The sequence below is a fragment of the Pelodiscus sinensis genome, chromosome 1 (genome assembly GCF_052426305.1).
Source record: "Pelodiscus sinensis isolate ZL-2025 chromosome 1, ASM5242630v1, whole genome shotgun sequence".
NCBI lineage: Eukaryota > Metazoa > Chordata > Testudines > Trionychidae > Pelodiscus > Pelodiscus sinensis.
The window spans coordinates 214,385,752-214,408,487 of record NC_143052.1 but is presented as its reverse complement, the minus strand read 5'-3'; the positions used below and the strand labels follow the sequence as shown (position 1 = coordinate 214,408,487).

At 41.8% G+C, this 22,736-nt stretch overlaps 1 protein-coding gene across 5 annotated transcripts in view; it reads left to right on the top strand.

Annotated features, from left to right (window-relative positions):
• The window catches only part of CDKL5 (cyclin dependent kinase like 5), a 162,745-nt gene that overhangs the window by 112,157 nt on the left and 27,852 nt on the right, over nt 1–22,736 (top strand). For all 5 annotated transcript variants that reach the window (XM_075913845.2, XM_075913853.2, XM_075913860.2 and 2 more), the window contains 5 exons: nt 1,247–1,306; nt 1,883–1,973; nt 10,653–10,842; nt 18,757–18,837; nt 22,331–22,488. In XM_075913845.2, the coding sequence (XP_075769960.1) occupies nt 1,247–1,306; nt 1,883–1,973; nt 10,653–10,842; nt 18,757–18,837; nt 22,331–22,488 (580 nt within the window). The remainder of the gene's footprint in view (nt 1–1,246; nt 1,307–1,882; nt 1,974–10,652; nt 10,843–18,756; nt 18,838–22,330; nt 22,489–22,736) is intronic.

The window sequence follows — 22,736 nt, the reverse complement described above, 5'->3', positions numbered from 1 at the left end:
GTAATTACAATGGAAACATTTCCAACGGAAAAGGAATTATGAAAATGTTTATTATGAGTTGCATTTTTCCTTCCTGCTATTTTCCCTTTATTATTTCTGTAACACATACTGTAAGATGTGGCTTTACTGAATTTTAATACGTTCTTTCTTTATAAAACTTATTTTCCTGCATGGCTCCCCAGGGTGAATTTTTTAAATATATAGTTTCAATAATGGAATTCAAATAGAGAACAAAATGACTTCTAAATGAAATTGAACAAAATATAAGGAAGAAAACTTTTCTTAAATATTTTGTAAAAATTTAATTATGATATATGGGGTTGCATGTACTCAACAGGTACTATTCTAATTGTATCTGAGTAAACAATATATTTATGAAACTAGAGAGTAAAAAATGTCTAGAAGACAAACATAATATAGGTCTCAAAGGCAATTTTAAGCGTACGAATATTGAGGTTACATATCTTACATTTGCAAATAAACTGGGTAATTAAATAACATCTCCAAATGCACAAGTTAATTTTGGGCTCTTGCATAAATGCAAGTGCAGATTTACTTTTCGGCTGTGCATTGGCATGATTTTCCGGAAATGCTTTTAACAGAAAAGTTTTCTGTTAAAAGCATTTTCGGAACAGAACGTCTAGATTGGCACGGATGCTTTTCCGCAAAAGCACTTCTTGCGGAAAAGCGTCCGTACCAATCTAGACGCGCTTTTCCGCAAAAAAGCCCCAATTGCCATTTTCATGATCAGGGCTTTTTTGCGAAAACAAATCTGAGCTGTCTACGCTGGCCCTTTTGCGCAAAAGCTTTGCGCAAATGGGACTTTTGCCTGAACGGGCGCAGAATAGTATTTCCGCAAGAAGCACTGATTTCTTAAGCACTGAAGTCAGTGCTTTTGCGGAAATTCAAGTGGCCAGTGTAGACAGCTGGCAAGTTTTTCCAGAAAAGCGGCTGATTTTCCGGAAAAACTGGCCAGTCTAGACACAGCCTTGATGTGTTTCTTTTGAGGATTTTTTTTTTAAAGAAACTGATACAGAAGCTATGAATTCTACATGTTTAGAAAAAAGTAAAGGATTCTTTGAAAATTAGTTGTACTGGTTACAAATATTTTCTTATACAGTCTCTTTTTTATACCACTGTATTAAATGTAATCCTTTTACAATTAAATAATGGCTTTTAGCAAGTTGAAAATTAAAAATGGATGTTAGGAACTATCTTACTTTTTTTTCTTACTCTGATATTTCAGATATCAAACCAGAAAATCTTTTAATAAGCCACTCTGATGTTCTGAAGTTATGTGACTTTGGTAAGTTGTTTCCTTTTTATTTTTTGATGGAAGCTCTTTTTACCTTACAAATAAACAATGTGGAAATTTTAAATTCTACAGCATGTGTATTAATGTATATTCATGTTTTTATATAGCACATTGATGTGTAAAGATCTCTAACCTGTGATTTGGAGCAGCTGTGAAATATGGTTTTAAACATAGTTGTTCTATAAATCAAATATAGCTCCAAAACATAAGTTGACATATTCCTATATATATATATTTTTTAAAACAACTAGGAGTCCTGTGGTGCCTTAAAGACTAACACATTTATTTGGGTATAAGCACAATGATTTTATTCCCCATAAGTAGTGGCTAGAAATTCCCTACTATAAGTGGAAAGGAAAGCTTGTACCATAATGCACCTACAATACCCAATACCTGTCATGCTAACTCTTTTTTTATTTATATAGGTTACTGTGCTTGGAATTTTGCTTGTATTTCATTTTTGGTTGAACACAAAAAATTGATTTGACCTTTAATACTATAATCAGTAGTGGTATGTAAATCTTCATTGAGGTGGGGACATAATCTTTTGAATTATATTTTTTGTAGGCTTTGCTCGGAATCTCTCAGAAGGAAGTAATGCAAACTATACAGAATATGTGGCCACCAGGTGGTACCGTTCACCTGAACTCTTGCTTGGGTAAATATACTTTCCGGAAGTAATAGTTATGAGATATACATATTATATGATCCAGTACATTTATTCAAGTATTTTTGTGACGATCAATCATTGACTCTGTTAATGGGTTAATAAATTTATTTAATTGTCTTATTTATTATTTTGGATTAGACTTCTTATACAGTGTCTTGATGCTATTATATGATCGCATACTTTGAACATATTGTTTTCAGGCAAGAAAACCATTCATCTTCAATTGATAGAAAGTCAGTATTTTGTAAATCAATACTGGTTAGATTCCTCAGGGTATTATGTGTCTCCTGTACCCCTCTAAAAATGATATTACCATTTGGGACTTAAACACAGTGTTGACGGCCATTTGAGCCATTAGTTCAGAGGTTTTTAACCTTTTTTCGTTGCAGAACCCTGAAATTTTCAAATGGAGGCGTGTCCTCTTTTGGAAATCTTAGACATAGTCTGTGGACCATAGATTTAAAAACCACTGCTCTAGCTAATTGTCTCTCGTTCACTTTCCTCAAAGGATTTCTTTTTTTGTTGCAATACTATCAGCCGGAACAGTGGGAGAACTTCAAGTACTGATCACAGGCCCTTCATACATGAAGTTCATCAATGATAAAGTGCCCTTAAGACCAGATCCAAAGATTTTGATGAAAGTTGTACAGGCAGTCCCCGAGTTATGCGGATCCGACTTATGTCGGATCCGCAGTTACGAACGGGGTTCCTCTCCCTGGTCTCCAGCAGACCAGGGAGAGGAAACAAAGCGGCGGAACACGTGGGCAGTGGACAGGGCTGTCTGCTGCCCACGCGCTCCGAGGCTTGGCTCTGCTTTGCCCCCCCCCCTCCCCCTGGTCTGCAGACCAGAGGGATGGGGGGGCGGGGGCAAAGCAGAGCCAAGCCGTGGAGCGCCCGGCCAGCTGACAGCCCAGACGCGTCTGGGCTGTCAGCTGATCGCGCGCTCCATGGCTTGGCTCTGCTTTGCCCCCCCCCCCCCCCGTCCCCCTGGCCTGCAGACCAGGGAGAGGGGGAGCAAAGCAGAGCAAAACCACGGAGCCCGAGGGCAGCAGGACAGCCACGGCGCGTCTGGGCTGTCCCGCTGCCCCCGTGCTCCGTGGCTTTGCTCCAGACACCTGTGGTACAGCAGCTGGGGCGCTGCCAGTTGGTCCCGTAGCGCCGCTCTGGGCGCTAGTGGACCAACCGGGCAGCACCCCAGCTGTTCTGCCCCAGGCATCCTGATTCAGCCACTGCTGGTCAGATTCAGCAGCGGCTGAATCAGGACGCCTGGGGCAGAGCAGCTTGGGTGCTGCTGGGTTGGTCCAGTAGCGCCGAGGAGCGGTGGCGCTACTGGACCAACCCAGCAGCACTCCAGCTGCTCTGCCCCAGGCATCCCCAAGTCAGCCGCTGCTGAAACTGACCAGTGGCTGGCTACAGGAAGCCCCTGCCCCGGGCTTCCTGGAATCAGCCGCTGATCAGTTTCAGCAGCAGCTGACTTGGGGATGCCTGGGGTTCTTAAGTTGAATCTGTATGTAAGTCAGAACTGGCGTCGAGATTCAGCCGCTGTTGAAACTGATCAGTTTCAGCAGCGGCTGAATCTGGACGCCAGTTCCGACTTACATACAGGTTCAACTTAAGAACAAACCTACAGTCCCTATCTTGTACGTAACCCGGGGACTGCCTGTATTGGTCTGTCATCTAAACCAAATTATACATTTACCTGTATTTTTTCTGAAACCACACTCCTGCAGGAATAAATAGCATTTTAATGCATTAGATGTGATATGAGCACAAGCTTTCTGTTTAGGAAGAAGCCTTTTTGAGCCTCTCCTCTTCCCTTTGTTTATTATACCATGTGTTTATTATACCAGTAGAATAAAGACCAGACTGTTTCAGCACAGACTAGGTGAACTACAGCTTGCGTTACAACAGCCTATGTCAGGAAGAAAGGGTAGTGCACATGGCCATACTTAGTCAGACTAATGATCCTTGTAGCACAGTATCCTGGCTTCTGACAGTGATCTGTGCCAGATTCCTCAGTGAGAAAGAACAGAATAAGGCAAGTTATCAAGTGATCTTGCTTCGCTGGAAAAATTGCTAGCTTGTTCTAAGGGAGTATGAGCTACTTTTGTAGCCTTCTTACAAGGCACTTCTATTTTGGACATCTGTAGAGCTCTATACGTAGTTTTATTCAAGCTTATGCAATCATGCTGCTTCCAGATATTATGCAAGCTTTGGAAATATTGTTTTGTAGTTGATATTCAGGTAGGCTCTGAGCTTCTTGATAACCACTGAAACAGAATACACATATGAACCACTTGAAGAAAAAAATGAGTAACAGCCAGTTCTTCGAGGATGTCCCTATTGGTGTTCTACCTTAGGTCTTGAGGCACCGCTGCGTGCCTAGTCGGAGATTTACAATAGCACTGCCCTCCGGTAGGCTGTGCAGGCAGCACGTGCAGTGCTGCTACCATGCATGCGTGGCAACCGTCCCTTCAGTTCCTATTCTACTGCCATCGGCATCAATTGGAACTGCAGTTGCTCTCCACATTCGCTTACTATTTGAATATTTTTCGGTTATTAGTTAGTGTTATATTTAAGTTAATGTCTACAAGAGATTTGACCGTAAATTCAACGTGGTCCTACAGGGCACAGATTTCTTATTTTCCCATCCTTCCCCCAACTTGATAGGGAAGGATCCAGTTAACCAAAGGGGCAAACTGAGCGCCACGTGCACTATCCCATACGATAGAGTGGAAATGCTTAGACCTCATGGGTTGAAAGGCTTATTCCTCAGCTTCTCTTCAGCTCCGCATATCAAATTACATAAAAAATACACCCACCACATCTTTAAATAACTCTCACTCTTTATTGACAATTTATCAGATGACAGAAAAGAACGATTTTTTGCCAGTATAAATGAGGGAATGCTGATCTCCTGCATGGCACTACAGGCTGCCCTGGACACATCCGATACAGCTTCACGATCCATCGCTACTGCCATCGCGATGAGGAGGCCCTCCTGGCTCCAGTTGTCAAGGTTTCCTTGTGAAGTGCAGACCAGGATAGAGGGTCTCCCCTTCCAGGGATCAAAGCTGTTCACTCACACCACCAACGCTTTCCTCCACTCACTCAAGAAACCCAGAACAAATTTGAAAACACTTGGCATACACATACCTGCAGCTAAGCACAAACAAAACAGGTATTTTAATCAGAGATACAAATCCTCTCCTTTCAACCAATCTGAGGCATTTTGACAACAGAAAGAGACAATGACAAACCAGGCACAGACAGGCCACTGACCAATCGGCCACATCTCAGCCGTTGACCTTGAGGCAAACGTTTTGAAGGTCAGGTCGAGAGTCCGATATATCACCCCTTCATCTGGAACAGCCCAATCCCATCTGCTATTCCGCCAACATCTACTACCCTTCTTCCACCACTAGTCTTCTATCACGACCGAAAAGTGGGTGCTAGATGTAGTGAAGGCCAGATACTGCATTCCTTTTATTGATATCCCTTCCTTCCACCCAGCCTTTTCAGGGACCCATCTCACGAGAGTGTTCTACTTCAGATGGTGACCTTAACCATGATAATACCAGCCTTAAATGAAGGGGGACTGGTTATCTACTCTCAACCTTAAGACGCCTGTTTTCATGTATCCATCCATCTAGCACACCAGAAATACCTGAGGACAATGCACATTTCCTATACACAGTGCTACCCTTTGGACTCTCCATGACCACAAGGTTCTTCTAAAAAATTATTGCAGTGGTGGCCACCCACCTCTGCAAATGAGGGATATCCATATTTCCCTATCTTGATGATTGCCTGATCAGAATGACCACGAGCCAAGAGGCCATCAACACAGTCTCCCAAGCCATGTCCTTATTCCAAATTGTGGGGCTGCAAATAAACCTATCCAAATGCAAGAGTCAACCAGCTCAGACAATAGAGTTTATAGGCATGTATCTCGACTGCATCCAGGCAACAGCCTGTCTTCTGCACCACCAATTTCAAACTATCAAGCACCTTGTTGTGGTGCTGCAGACCAGCCCACAAGTTCCCACAAGAACTTGCCTGCAGCTTCTAGGCCACATGGCAGCAGCCACATCGGTGGTATCTCACACCAGATTACATATGAGGCAAATGCAGCATTGGCACAGAACTGTGTACAGACCCCATTACACTGGTATCAACAAGCTGATTTTGCCCCCAAGCAGGATCAAACACTCACTAGATTGGTGGGCAGATAAAAAAAAAGTGTGCACTGAGGTACCCTTCCACAGAAGTTCTCCGACAATCATGATCACAATGGACACCTCTCTCCTGGGATGAGGAGCACACCCAGGTCCCCTCACAGTCCAAGGCCGATGGCAGTCCCACGAGCTCAGAGTAGTACCATATGCATGTCAGAACTTCCTGCAACAGATACAGAGCAATACTGTACAGATTTTTATGGACAATGAAGCCACAATGTACTACATAAATAGGCAAGGCAGAGCCAGATTATACAGCTTGTGCAAAGAGGTAGCCCATCTATGGTCGCGGTGCATAGACCACAATGTCTGGATACAAGCCTTTTACCTTCCGGCAAGGACAGGTAACCCTCAGCAAGGATTATGGCAGACACCCTCAGCAAGAAGCTCACTTCCAACCATGAATGAGAGATAGACCACAACATACTTCTCATGATATTCACACGTTGAGGATTCCCAACAATCAACTTATTTGCAACCTATTGGAACAAGAAGCGTCCACAGTATTGTTCTTGTGCAGGCATTGGCTCGTGCTCTCTTGGGAATGCCTTTACAAGACCTTGGAATGCACCCCTTCTATGTGCTTTCCCGCAAATCCCTCCTCTTCACCAGGTGGTCAACAAAATAAGAGCAGGGACAGCATCAGTCATACTCATTGCTCCAGCATGGCCCCGCCAGACCAGGCTCACTTACCTGCTCCGTATATCCATAAGACCTCCTTGGCAGCTCCTGATAGTCCCTCATCTCACCAAGAGGGTCACATCCTGAATCCATCTCCCCACATGGCTCCTCTCTGGCTCTTCTCAATAGAAGTCACATTTATGGATCAAGTCAGACATCTTAATAGGTAGTCTCAGAGTCACAACAAGGAAATCTTTCCTATACAAGTGGTGAAGATTCTCTCTCTGGGCTAGCAAAAAATCTGCAGATCCATCCACAATTCCACTGGATGATATATTAGAGTACCTTTTACACCTACAACATACAGGTCTCTTGCTCCGCTTGTTAAAAGTACATGTTGCAGCCATAAAGGTGTTCCAGCAATCTATCAAAGACAAATGGTATTCACCCACCCCATGACTAAATGCTTCTTAAAGCGAATTCAAAACTCATTTCCACCTGTTCGAATACCAGTCCCCGCCTGGGACCTAAACCTCAGACCACAAGACTTTACGCATGAGCCTATGGCCACATGTTCAATGTTGCACTTCTCAATCAAAGTGGCTATGTTAGTCACGCTTACGTCAGCCAGAAGGGTAAGCAAAATTGGGGCTCGAATGGCTGACCCACCTTTCACCATATTTCATAAGGACAGAGTGGTTCTGTGACCACATCCAAAGTTCTTACCAAAGATACTTACCTCCTGGCATTCTAGTGAACCTCTGGTGTTACTCATTTTCTGCCCAAAGCCTCATGCCACTGCTGAGGAAGCTAAATGGCACACACAATTGTCTTCTATTTGGAGGACAAGGTCAGTTCGTAAAATGAGCAGACTTTTCATCTCCACCGATAGATCCTTGGGCATCCAAATCTATGCACAGATTTTCCAGGTAGATTGTAGACTGAATGCAACTGGCTTATGACAGCTTTAATCAGCAGCCACCACTTCAGTTACGTGCACACTCCACAAGGGCCGTTGTAACTTCTACGGCACCTCAAAACCTAAGGTGGAGCACCCACAGGGACAACCATCTCGAAGAACCTGTTACTGCACAAAGTGAGTAACCGTCTCTTCTGTAAGTATTGTTCTTCAAGATGCGATTCACACTTATTCCATGACCATACCTCCACCCACTCTGCGTTAGCACCTCTAGATACATATTCCAGTGTGAAGGAACTGAGGGAGGCTAGGTCAGCACCACCTTTAAGTAGCCTTGGGTGCAGTCATTAATAGGTTTAGAGCGTGTGAAATGCCCAAATGGAGAGCTGGCTCTGGGCTTGCTAGGTTTGTGCCCCTCTGAGTGGAATACCTGAGAGACCCCACATCTACCAGAATTGCTTAATTTCTCTCTTGCCCGTCTATAAAATGGGGATTATAATATTTCCCTGAATCATGGAGGGAACGGCAAGGAAAACTTCATTAATACTTATTAGGGCTCAAATACAGCAGTGATGCAATTTTTAGAAAATCCTCATATTTAAGGTGGGAAAGGAAAAAAGAGAAATCCCTAGGTATCTCTTGCAGTCCTTTTTACCTTCTGTTTCTGCTAAAATTTCATTTATTTAAAGTGAAGAAAACATTTCAGTATGACCAAATTATGCTATTATCTATATGTGCTGTATATTCACAAATACAGACTTTTAGAAACCATGTGGCCTGATTCTGGGAGTTACTGAGTCCACACAACTCCAAATAAGTTAAATAGGAATTACAAGTGTTCAGCACCACCAAAAAATAGATCATTTTATTGGAACCATTTCTTGAAATGTATAAGTAGATAGTAGAAATTTCTTGTATATGTCAAAACTGAGACAAACTCCTTACCCTTTCAATGAATTCATCCCACTGTTTCTACACAGTGAGATTGGCATAATCATTATATGTAGAATGGTTGTCATTAAACAAAACTAGAAAAAGACCAGTTTGTCAACTTGTAGAGAAAAGATGTATTAGCATACCAGGAAAATACTGCATGTAATAAAAAGTTACGAGAGAATAAACAGCGGCTTTTTAGTTATATATCACGAGGATTTTTTAAAATAAGTCTTTATATATTAGGGAACGTCTACACTAGCCCCCTAGATCAATCTAGGGAGGCTAATGAGGGCGACCGGAATTACAAATCAAGCCCGGGATTTAAATATCCCGCACTTGATTTGCATGTCCTCGGCCCATCGCCATTTTAGAAATTGACTAGCCTGAAGTAACTGCCTGCAGCTATACGCGGCAGTGAAACGGGATTCCGAAATAAAGCCCCTAAATCGAATTAGGTGGTAAACCTCATTCCATGAGGAATACCACCTATCTTTTTTAACCGAGTTATACTTTTGGCCTTCACAATGTCCTCTGGCAGTGAGTTCTACTGTCTGACTCTATTTTATGTGAAGAAATACTTGCTTTTGTTTGGTTTTTAAGCCTGCTGCCTATTGATTTCATTCAGTGTTATGAGAGGGAGTAAATAGCACTTATCCTTCATGGTTCTTGATTTTATAGATCTCTATTGTATTGCCCCTTGGTCATCTCTTTTCTAAGATAAATAGTCCCAGTCTTTTTAATGTCTTCTCATATAGAACCAGTTCTTTACCCCAATACAGTGGATCCCAACCTTTTTGGGTTTATGGACCACTTTTCAATTTATTACAATTTCACAGATGAACCTCCCCCCCATGGTGAAGAAAAAAGAAAAGAAAGCGGGTGGGAGAGGGAGGAGGAAAGTAAGGATCGGGCCAACAGTGGGCCCAATTCTTATTTTTAAACTTTCCATGGACCCCCTGCAATACCATCACAGACCACAAGGGGTCCGTGGCCCACAGGTTAGGAAACCACTGCTTAAATATTTTTGTTGCCCTTCTCTGTGTGTTTTCCAGTTGTACTATATTTTGTCTGAGATGGGGCAATCAGAGCTGCAAGCATTATTCAAGGAGTGGGTGTCCTATGGATTTATATTGTTGAATTGTTAAATTTTCTGTTTACTTATTTATCCCTTGTCTAATGGTTCCTAATATTGTTTGCTTTACTGCTGCTGCATGTTAAGCAGATATTTTAAGAGAACTTATCCACAGTGATTCCAAGATCTTTGTCTTGAGTGGTAACAGCTATTTTTGATTCCACCATTTTGTATGTATAGTCGGAATTAATTTTTCCACTGTGCATTACTTTGTACTTATCAGTATTGATGTTTGTGTCATTTGTTGCCCTGTCACCCAACTTAGTGAGATCCTTTTGTAACTTTTCACAATCAGATCTGGATTTAACTATTTTGAGTAATTTTCTATTATATGCAGATGTTGCCACCTCACTGTTTACCCTCTTTTCCAGATCATTTAGTTCTGGTCCACTTGCAGATCAGAGTAGCAAGTTTACCATTCTCTCACCTTGTTCTGGAAAAGAAAAAACCTGATTCAATTATATTATATTCAGCTATGCTCTGTAGATCAGGAAAATCAAGAGAAGTTAGTGTTAGCTTAACTTTTGAACATCAGCGTAATGTCTGTGTTTCTGCTTTGGAAATATTCTTTATTGCTGAGTTTTCCAGAAGAGAAAGGAAAGTTCTCAAGGGTAATTGACAAGTCTAGTTCTGTTTTTTTCAAACTTCAGTGCAGTTAGTGAATCCACTCTATAAATGAGCCTAAAGAAGCAAGTATCAAATTTATTTTTCCAAGCATAAGTAAATTTAAATATAAACAAAAAGTTAGTTAATAAATGCAAATAGATTATCAAGAAGATATTTTGTTAATTAGTGTGAACATTATTGTACCTGCTTTTCAGTGCCCCCTATGGGAAGTCTGTTGATATGTGGTCTGTTGGCTGCATTCTTGGCGAACTTAGTGATGGGCAGCCACTGTTTCCTGGAGAAAGTGAAATTGACCAGCTTTTTACAATTCAGAAGGTGCTAGGACCACTTCCATCAGAGCAGATGAAGCTTTTCTACAGCAATCCTCGTTTTCATGGACTGCGGGTAAGGGAAACTGACCAAAACCCTTTTCTTACAGTCTTCTGTTGATGTGGTATTTAAATCTTTGTCTATTAGATACATGTTTTATACCCTTTGCCCCATCTAAAAAGATTAGGGGATAGGTTTACATTGTGAAGAGGTCATGGATTTATAAATAAATTGCAAAGCATTATGATTGCACTATTGTTACATGGATAGATATGTACATAATCATTTAAAATTCTTTACTTCATTGCTATGATTCTCTTGGCAGGTTAGAGCACATCCTCCAGTTAAGCATTTGTTTAGACTAAGAGACTGAACTTATCTTTAGCTCAGACAGTAGGTTCACTACAGTGCAAGATTCCCAAAGAGTTTTGTGTTTGCAACTACTGTGTTATCTCCAGCAACTCATGTTTAGAGGTCTTATTTGTGGTGTCTTACAATTTAATTTTGGTTGTCTTGACAACTTCTGCCACTTTCTCAATTTAATGTTATTTGGAATGATGGATTTCTGGTCTAATCTAAAGTATTACACATGTTACCAAAAGGAAATATATTAAAATACTAAAGTATTATCCTGCTTCTCTTCAGTTCCAGCCATACAACATAAGCTTTGTTGGATTAATGCATTATAAAATGTGACGCTGAGGAATGGAATAAATTATATTTATTTTGTATATTTAAAAAACTGCAACATTCAGAACACAGTGTGCTGTTAGTGTGATCAGCATAGGGCTAAAGTCATAAGGACATATGTCCTAATTCTGGGCCAGTGATTTACTAGTTGTCGTTGGGCAAGTAACTGCCTCTTTATTCCCATTTGTTAAATTGGAAGAATAATACACGTGTACCAAATAGGGGTCATGTGAGGCATGATTTCCCTTTACAAAAACCACGTAGAATCTTCCCCAACAAATTATGTTCATTTATGTGTCTGACAATTTTGTCCTTTACTATAGTTTCAACATGTTTCCCTGGCACTGGAGTCAGGCTTACTGTCCTCCAATTGCCAGGATCACATCTTGTGTCACATTTAATTGTCCTCCAGCCTTTTGGTACAGAAGCTGATTTAAGTAAGTTGCAAACTTCAGTTAGTAGTTCTGCAGCTTCATATTTGCGTTCCTTCAGATTTCTTGGGTGAATACCATCTGGTCCTGGTGATTTATTACTGTTTAGCTTATTGATTTGTTAAACTTTCTGTAATGATACCTCAATAGTGACAGTTCCTCAGGTTTGTCTTTTAAAAATTCCAATGCAGCTTGCAGGGATTTCACTTTTTTGTCACTGTACCTTTTAAATCCTTTGTAACTGCTTCCCTCATTTTTGTGTAGTCCCCTTTTCTGAAATTAAGTGTCACAATGTTGGGCCTCTGTGGTGCTTTTTCACTTTCACAGAGATGTTAAATTTACTTATATTGATGTCACTATTACCAAGTGGTCTAGCTAAATTCACCTCTTGAACCAGATCCTGTGCATTTAAGACTAAATCAAGATTGCCTCTTCTTTTGAGAGTTCCAGGACTAGCTGCTCCAAGAAGCAATCAGTTTAGTTGCAGTGGGAGAGATCTAGGCTGAATATTAGGAAAAACTATTTCTCATGGGCTTTGTCTACACTGCAGGGTTTTTGCGTAAGCCTTTTGCTGAAGGGTTCTTGCACAAGAACTTATTGCACAAAAGCGCGTCCGGACCTCAAATCGCATTGCAAAAGCGATGTGCTTTTGCGCAAGAGAGCGTCTACACTGCATAGAGACTCTTGCGTAAGAAAGCTCTGATGGCCATTCACAGAATAGCCATCAGAGCACCTATGCTTTTTCTAATAGGGATTTCTTGCGCAAAAACCACTCCGGAGCATCCACACCTGCCTTTTTGCACAAGATCTGTAGTGAAAAAATGAGTTATTTCTCATGGGGAGAGGAATAACTCTACCGGCAAAAGCTTTCTGATCTGTCAATTTTTTTCTCGTGCAAAAACGCACTTGAGATGTGGACGCTCTGCTGGTTTTTGCGCAAAAACGGTCGTTTTTCCACAAAAAACTTGTAGTGTAGACATAGCCTAGGAGAGTGAAGTGCTGCAATGGGTTACCTACAAAGGTGGTGGAATCTCCAGTCCTAGGGGTTTTTAAGTCCCAGCTTGACCAAGCCCTGGCTGGGATGATTTAGTTGGGATTAGTCCTGCTTTGGGCAAGGGGTTGGACTTGATGAACTCCTGAGGCCTTTTCCAGCCCTATGATTCTATGACTAAGGTTTCAAGAAACTATCTCAGCATCCCATCCCAAGGTGACATGCACTCAGTCAGTATGGGGATAGTTGAAATCCCCCATTATTACTGAGGTTTTTAAAAAAAGTTTAATAGCCTCTCTAATCTCCCTGAACATTTCACAGTCACTATCATCATCCTGGTCAGATATATCCCTACTGCTATTTCTCATTGTTAGAGCATGGCATTACTGTCTACAGAGATTCTGTGGTACAGTTGCATTCATTTAAGATGTTTGTTTCATTTGATTCTAGGCTTTTCTTTCACATGTAGTGCCACTCCTGCACCAGCACATGTTCTGTTTTTCAAATATATATTGTATGCTACCATGGAGGTCCTTTACTTCAATCTCTTACCTAGAAGCCTAAATTTGCCTCCAGAACCTCTTTCCTATATCTCCCTATGTCATTGGTACCTACATGTACCATGACCACCAGCTCTTCTCTAGCAGTGCACATACATCTAGCTGTATGTCATGAGAGATCCACACCTTTTCCACCAGGCAAGCAAGTGACCATGCAGTTCTTCCTGTCATCGCAAACCCAGCTATCTATGTTTCTAATTATCTAATCCCCCATAAAATAGCATAAGGTGTCACATGGGACATACCACTCCAAATGGTCTTGGACAAGGGTATAAAATGGATCTGTCTACCACTTTTCTCTCGGTTCCTTCTTATCACCCCGGTGAGAGTTGGAGATCCTCATGGTATTTGCTTTAGTTAGCCAGTGTTTCAAAATTTCTATAGTATTCAAATGATAGCTGCTTGATTTGCCTTGATGATAGCCATGTGAGGAAGGGAAATGCCGTATTTGTACTTCCCTTCCCACTAAGACAAAAAACAGGGATTTCTGCCCCCAAGTTAACCTTATGAAAGATGTCCTATGTCAGAACTGAGTCCTGACCTTGAAGTAGCAGATTCAGTCCATGAGGAGCATCCCTCCCACTGCCCATGATTCAAAGTGCAAGTCTGATGAGAGAGGTCACTTTCCACCTTCACCATTAGGTGTGAAGTGCTCCAGCTATTCTGTTGCTGACAAGTGCTCTAAGTCTTGGTCTTTTAAAATAGCTTTCAGGAGATCTGGTACTGGTTCAAGACATAGCAAATCTAGGTACTCACCAGCTTTTGTATAAGGCAGCACTATTAATTCTACCTGTGTATTCATCCTCACTGGGTCCCTTTTCATTGTTCCGGCTGATCAAGTCTATCTCAGCACCAACAGACAAATATTTACCCTTTCATTGTCTTCTATCTGCTGTCCTTCTTGGCAAGGGATCTTCTGTCTTCCCCAACTAGTTCTGCTTAAAGCAATGTTGGTGTCTTTTGAATCGCTAATACACACAGCATCCATTACGCTGGCTCCAGTTGCTTTGTCTTCATTCCAACCACTTCGACCCTCAGCTTTGTTGGATACCTAGGTGTCTCCATTACACAGACCACCTGAAATCCTGTGGGAACCATTCTTCTCTATTCTATAGAAATCTATGGCTGTATCTACATTGGCAAGATTTTGCGCAAAAGCAATCGCTTTTGTGCAAAAACTTTGCTGCCTGTCTACATTGGCCGCGAGTTCTTGCGCAAGAACACTGACATTCTAATGTAAGAAATCAGTGCTTCTTGCGCAAGAACTATGATGCTCTCGTTCAGGAATAAGCCCTCTTGCACAAGTGTTCTTGCACAAGAGGCCAGTATAGACAGGCAGCCAAGACATTTTGCACAAAAGCAGTCTAAACGGAAAAAAGCCCTAATGGCCGCTTGGACGCTCCGTACCTGCAGGCAGCTCCCGGACTTCCTGGTAACCCATGCCCCCTTAAAGGCAGACACAGCCTGCAGAGGCCACGAGGCAGAAGCCCTTCTGCCACCTCTGCCCAGAGCTCTGCCACATGGCTCTACTGCCTTCCCCAGACCACCAGACCACCAGGATGGCCGCTCCGGGAGGGAGGGGGGAAACAACCTACACCCCCAGCGCAGGAGGCCCCAAGGGGCATGAAGCGGTGCGCCCCGTCCTGGCCCTCAGGGGAGATAGAGGCCTTCCTGGACCTGTGGGCCAATGAGGAGGCCCTCCACGACACCCGCTCTCATTGGCACAATGTGGACATTTTCCACCGCATGGCCCACGTGCTCTCTGACCAGGGTCATACAGCCCGGACCCTCGAACAGATCCGGGATAAGGTCAAAGAGCTGTGCCTGGGCTATGTCTGCGCCAGCGAAGGCCAGGGGACAGGAGCCGACACCTGTCCCCACTACCAGCAGCTCCACGGCATCCTGGGCCAGGCACCACCCCAGGGATCCTTGGTTCCTGTGGACACCAGCAGGCCTGGGGCCCCTTCCAGGCCCATTGTGTCCGCATGGCAGATGCCATCACGACCCTCACCGTGCACATTGGCCATGCCGTACATTACGGCATGGCATTGCCCCATGCACCCACCATCCCTCCTATAGCAATGCCAGTGCCCCCTCCTCCTCGTGCTCCCGCAATTCCCCCTCCTCCTTCTGCCCCTCCTGCCCATGTCTCCGTGCTGCCTGCCCCAACGTGGCCTGACCCCCAGATCCAGGTCCACCCCCGCAGATGCAGTTGCAGGGGCGACCACTCTCAGTAGTAGCTCCCCCATCCAAGTTGAGAGCCTCCTCCCCTCTCACAGTTCAGAGTCTCCTCCCACCCTACATCCCCCCCATCCATTGTAAATAAAAAGTTCGAACCGTTGTGTTCCAAAAAAAACTGTGTTGGTTGTTTATTGGGAGGTAAGAGGAGGGGAGGAGGGAAGTGTTGGAAATGGGAGGGAGATGTCAAGGGAGACAGAGGTGTCTACTATGGGGCCTGGGAGAACCGGGTGGTGAGAACCGGCCTGGGAGAACCGGGTGGTGCTTCTCTGGAGCACAGGGGCGAGCCAGGCACGCAGGTCCAGGAACTTCCGCTTTTGCATGCGAAAGTTCCGGAGCCATTGCTGGTCGTTCCATTTCCCCAGGACCAGCCAGTCCCACCAGTCGGTACTGGTGTCCAGTCTCCACAAGGATCTCTCCACGGTGGGGTGGGGATGGCACAGGGATGCCATGGACTCCCTGGTGAGGGAGTCTAGAGCGACCTGTGCCTTGAGGTCCTGAAGCAGCCTGGAGCAGCAGCTGCAGGCACTCCAAAATGGCCGGAAGGGGCCAGAGCAGGCACAAGGCCATCCCTGGCTCCATAGCACAACAAACGAGCTGAGATCAAAAAATCAGCCAAAGGCACCAAAGGCAGAAGGCTGTGGTGTCCAATAGGGCAGAGGGCAACCACAAATAGAACTGCTACGGCTGTCAGCCCCTGCAAGAGGTCCTAAAGCACGCAGCAGGAGAGAAACGGCTGTCCGGGGAGATCTCTTTAAGCATGTCTCTCAAAGGAGCTCCAGCCCCCGCCCCTGGAAAGGGCTGGTGCCCTTTTGCCCTCTTCAAAATGGTTCTGGGCTTCTGCTTTTGTGCAAAAGCATCCCGCCAATGTAGACGCTCTTGCTCTTTTGCGCAAAAGCGCATTGTTCTTACAATGAGTCCCGGACCAATATAGACACTCTTGCGCAAATACTGTTGCATTAAAGAGTATTTGCGAAAGATCATGCCCATGTAGACGTAGCCAATGGTTTTTAGTTTTGAAACCCGAAAGGAAGGAATTAGAATCACTTTCAAAGTCTTTTAGATCACTTTATAGCTCTCTTACTAGGGTCAAAGAAACTGAGGACCAAGACTGGTTTCTTTATAAAGATACTCCAGCATGTTGTCCCCTCACTGTGCATGACTTGGACAGTGCAATATCCTCCATGGGCTCACTGGTCTTGGGCTAGTCTGATGGGCTCTGGAATTCCATCACAATCATTGCCGATTTTCCATCCCATATGCCTTTTTGGGTGGTTACACATGAAGCAAGATCAATGAGGAGAAATAATAATAATAAATAAATAAAGTGACCAGTCTTAATGGTCTAGACAAGCCCAAATTACATATCAGATTGATGCAGGTAGAGGTACTGTATATGTTGGTTGGATTATGCTATCTGAGATACTACCTAGTCTTTGTAACCGAAAAACCTTTCTTGGAGACTTTTCTAGGTCTTTGTGGTATATATGAGCCAGCTTCATTGCTGTCTTCTCAGTGTAAAAGTCCAGTCTTACAGACCTTTAAATATCACATCTTAAACATTTCTGACCTTGCAGTTATTGATTTTAACGGATTGCTTAGCTCAATCAAAATTAGAGGTTATCATTTATGGCTTTTTGAGTTCTCCTTCAGAAATGTAAGAGCACTTCAAAGAGAGATATGTGTGGAGAAATGTTTTTAATTCTTTTTACTGTTTTTTTTACTCATTTTTAGCCAAAGAGTTCTTAAGAAGGTCCTTCTTTAATCTCTACATATACTGAATATTTTTTATCTCTGAGTTGAAATTATTTTTATCTAAGTATCAAACGACACAGTGGCTTGTATTGTTGGTAATTAACATGTAAATGCTGAAATGCAGAAGTTCAATGATTTAGATCATGTTTAGGTGGGGCTACAACAAGCATAAACATCCCACCTTTCATAGCATCAGCTTAGTTCACTGGAGCTGAGCTAGTTTTAGCTACTTGATCACTGCCTTTTCCCTTTTCTTCATATCTTTCCCAGCTCACCCAAGCAACTTGTTTCTACTCCAGCTTTTGTCATCAATAATCAGGGAAGACAAGAAATCATGTGTGCGTTGGTTACATATTGGTTTTTATTTTTAGTATTGGGAATATTTCAAGTTAAGTTAATTATTCCTGGAAACTCCTATCCTCCCAGTAATGAAACTCCATACCTAGTTAGTAGACTCACTTTCATACTCTTGGATACTGTCACACCAAGAAAATAACTTTCAAAGATTTTTGATACGATCAAAATTTAACCATGGGGTTGTGTGGATAGGAGTGTGTGGACGTGTGCTTACACACACTTATTTATCAGGCATAATTTTCACATTTCTGGAAATGAGATTGAACCTGCAAAAAGTAACCCTGAGTCTTGCACTCCTGAGAATTTCCAGGAATTAAGTTTTAGTAACTTAGTTGTGTGCGTTTTGAAAATCCAAGAAGCATAGCTTATTGCATATATGCTTCTTTTCATCATCCTAGAACCAGGAAAAGATCTTGTCCATAATATTGTAACTTTCATGAAAGTAGGAATAAGATCCTCCGGAAAAGGGCGCTTTTTCCGGAGGATCGGGGCCAGTGTAGACGCTCTTTTCCGGCTTTTCTAAAAGCCGGAAAAAAGCGGCGGACATTTTTATTTAAATGCCGCGGGGGATGTTTAAATCCCCCGTGGATTTCCCTATTACGATCTCTGAAATTAACATGCCCCTTTCGGAAAAGGGGCCAGTGTAGACGTAGCCATACAGTTGTATTGAGATACTGAACATAATCCTTTTCCTAGCCTTTCAGTTGTCTTGCCACAACCAGGCCCTGAATTTGCTTTAAGTTAGGAGAAGAGGAAGCTGCATAGCAAATTTGTTGGCCCTAGCTCTTGCTGTTTAGGAGTTCTTGTACAAATGGACTCACAGACAGACTCTAAAATATATATATATATATATATATATATATATATATATATATATATATATAAGAGAGAGAGAGATTATTTTTGTCCATGTAAATATTTTGGTTATTTATAGACGTAATACATTTATGCTGTATTATTTTTACAGTTCCCAGCAGTCAACCATCCTCAATCTTTGGAAAGAAGATACTTAGGAATTTTAAGTGGTGTTTTGCTTGACCTTATGAAGGTAGGAAAAATTGCAGTATTTGTTTGTATATATTATATAGGGGTGGTTTGCAGCAACCACTAAATATATTTTCCTAACACATTCACTTTTAAAAAAAAGAATCTTTGATAAACTTAAACAATGTCCATTATTTGCAGCAGATCTTCAATATTTTCCTGAGGTCAGAAAAAAAACCTTTTGCTAGAGCCATGACGTTCTGTTCAGATTTGTCTGAGTTATAATCTGCTGAAAATGTTTATTTTCCTGATCTGTATTACACTGTTGCTGCTTGATTTTGACAACATACCAAAACCAGTGAACATTCTGAGCCTAGGTCCCCATCATCACTGCAGCAATATACACTGCATGGTCAATACTTAGGAGCAGAAACTCAGCCTGACTGGTTTTGGAGCAGCTTTATTGGTAGAGAATGGAGAACAAGCCAGTTTTGCTCCTGTCAGCCACCTTTCTGTCTCAGCATTGTAACTCCCAGAGCACTGCCTGAGAGAGAAGACCTTTCCCTTCTCTACCTGCCACTTGATGGGAGTGAAATGGAAATTCCTGGCACAGAGACAAATACTAATAATTCATCTTGGGAGCCATGATAGAGCATGAGGTCTAAGCTCATATTTGATATAGTGGTCCCAAATCTTATCCATTGAGCAATAATGCTTTTTAAAAATAGCTATTCATGGCTTTATCCTTTTCTGTGGAGAACTATTTAATTTGGACTACTTACGTATACTTCATTGTCTCGGTATCTTGTGCATCACCCTTTCCTGGCTGCTCCAAAGAGGTTAACAGTCTTTTCTTTATTGTTAGCTAATGTGATTATCAGAAGTTCAATCCTGGTGAAGGCACAGGATTGAAAAACTGATGTCATTGGAAGAGTGATATTGGTAATAGTTTGTCTTTACCCTTCCTCTTACTTGTAACTAGTTTTTTTTGTATTTTCTTTCCTAGGTTTTCAAGTCATTTGGGTTGCAAACTCAATTACTTGAAAATTAAGAAATGCCAAAATTAAGGTTGTCTGTACAACCTTAATTCTATCTTCATGTATTCATGGGACTTATGGTTTTTAATTACATGCCCTCATATTATATTTTCCACAGAACCTTTGCCTCTTTCAGTTCACGGAATGGGTGGTACGCAGGGTGGTTCAGGGAATAAGATTGTTGTCTGGGTAAAGAACGAGATTCTGGACTGCAAGAGGAGAAATGATGGTCTTGTGGTTACAGCAGGTGAATACTATACAGGAGAATTCTCTTCTAATCCATACCTCTATGGCCGACCTTCCTAAATGATGCTAGGCAAGTTACTTAAAAGAGAATGTTGACATGTGGCCCTGTTAGTATGTTCCTCAGTTTCTCCAGGCCTAGACATCTAGAACCTGCTTGTCAAAAAGAACTGCTGAGCTTTCTCAACCATAATTAAAGTCAGTTGGAGCTATGGGTTTTCAGCTCCTCTGGAGTAATGGGCTGTAACTGAAGGATTACCCAGAGGGGTGGGACTCCAGTGACCATCAGTTATAAACCTGGCTGCACCAGTGATTTGCTACGTGCCCTCAGGCTCTTTGAATTACTTTCCCCATCTGTAAAATGGGAAGAATAATAGTCTCCTCTCACAGGGAACTTGTAAAGAAAATGCATTAGTATTTGTAAGACAATCAAATACTGTATCGATAAGCAGCATAGAAAAGACCAGAAAAAATAATTCAATCCATTGTATTGTGTGAGTATAGGTAAGTTGTATATACACACATTGTACTCTGAGGATAAAAAAGAAGCTTTATTTCCTGAGCACCATCTATCCAGTGCACCGAGTGAAGCAAGTGTGTAAGGGGGAGGGGAAAGGGAAGCATGTGGCTTTGTAATTAACAGGGTGTTATACGCACACCCAAAGGGGCTGAAATAAGATTGCACAGACATTTGATTCCTAAGTTTTAAGTGGTTAACCAATCAAAGTGAATAACTTACTTTTAATATAGGTTTTATTATGTTCTATTGTGTTTATTTGTTTAGGAACAGGTAGGGGATACAGCAAGAAGAATAATGAATATAATACATTTATCCTCACTGATGATAGTGTGTTGAAATGAGTCAGTAATTACTAAATGTGGACCTGATTGTGCGAAGACTTATGCACATGTTTAGCTTTAATTACCATGAAACTACTCACTGTATGTAATGGAAATACTCAGTGTGTAAAGTTATCTGTTTGCTATCTTGATTCACTATGGTATGTATTTATTCTAAGTATGAAACACAGATAGCCTTAGGATATCTTAAAACTTTTTGAAGATGTATTTTTGTTTAAATTACCAATAACAGTTGGAAGAGAAGGGAGACTATAGATATATTATGCATGTTCAAAGTAAACAAAAAGTCCTATTTTAATTCACACATGAGTATTGTTTGCTTACCATATTATCTTACTGCAACTGTTAGGCTGTGTCTACATTGGCACCCCTTTCCGGAAAAGGGATGCTAATGTAGACTTTGGAATAGGCAAATCCGCGGGGGATTTAAATATCCCCCGCGGCATTTGCATTAACATGGCTGCCGCTTTTTTCCGGCTTGGGGAAAAGCCGAAGAAAAGCGCCAGTCTAGACGTTATTCTCTGGAAAATAAAGCCTTTTCCGGAGGATTTCTTATTCCTACTTGAAATCCTCCGGAAAAGGCTTTGTTTTCCGGAGAATAACATCTAGACTGGCGCCTTTCTCCGGCTTTTCCCCAAGTCGGAAAAAAGCGGCAGCCATGTTAATGCAATTGCCGCGGGGGATATTTAAATCCCCCGCGGATTTGCCTATTCCAAAGTCTACATTAGCATCCCTTTTCCGGAAGGGATGCCAGTGTAGACGTAGCCTTAGTGTATTTCTTACAGTACTTGTACTAATACAAATGTCATAACATGTTGCAAATTAACCACTCTGTTAGATTTTCTAAACATCAAAAAGAGTCTGTCTTCAGTAATAGAACAAATCTCACAAAATTAAAACAGGAATTTCCTTCCGACCACTATAGATAAATTCCTAAAAAATGTTAGTGAAATCTTACACTACACCCTACAAAATCAATGGTAAAACTCCCTACATTTCTTTGAATCTATATTAAGTTTTAATGCATACTTTTAGGACTAGCAAAGATCTTTGAATGAACTTCATACATCAGACCTCTTTTATTAGACATAATTTTTGTGTGTATGTTTATTGCTTCTGAAAGCAGAATCATTCTGTATTCTCACATTTTGGTGGCTTTACCTTGCAATTAGAAACAAAGAACCGAGTTTTATACAAACCTGTGCAGCTCAGAAGTGTTGTGAGTTTAAGACAGTGTACACTGAGCGCTGATTTGCTTGTAAATGTTATATTAATATAACTTTAAATCATGTTAGCTGTTGCGCGTCATAATTGCACAGAAACTATTAAGATGAGAATGTTATTGAGCTACAAGTTTTTGCTGTGACTGGTTTAAATACTAATGCTTGTTTAAAACCCAGACTTTGTTTTCCAAAGAACTTGCTGAAGCTGGATCCAGCAGATAGATACTTGACAGAGCAATGTTTGAACCATCCTTCGTTTCAAACTCAGAGACTCTTGGATCGTTGTGGAAGTTCACCTTCACGATCAGCTAAGAGAAAACCTTACCATGACAGCAATACATTGTCTAACCGGTAAATACAGTGACCAGATACTCATTAGCTTCATTTGTTACGTTTAAATTTCAGGTTTAAATAGTAAATCATCTTCACGAAAAGAACTCAAGTTTTCTGATTATTTTGTCGTGTTGGTATGCATATTGTTTTCTATTTTGTCAGCATAACGTTAGAAATAAGCCACTTTTTCCATGCTAAATGGCCTCTCATTCCTAAACACATTTCTTCCACACTTACTTTTAGTCAGTTAACCTAAAGTAAGTTAA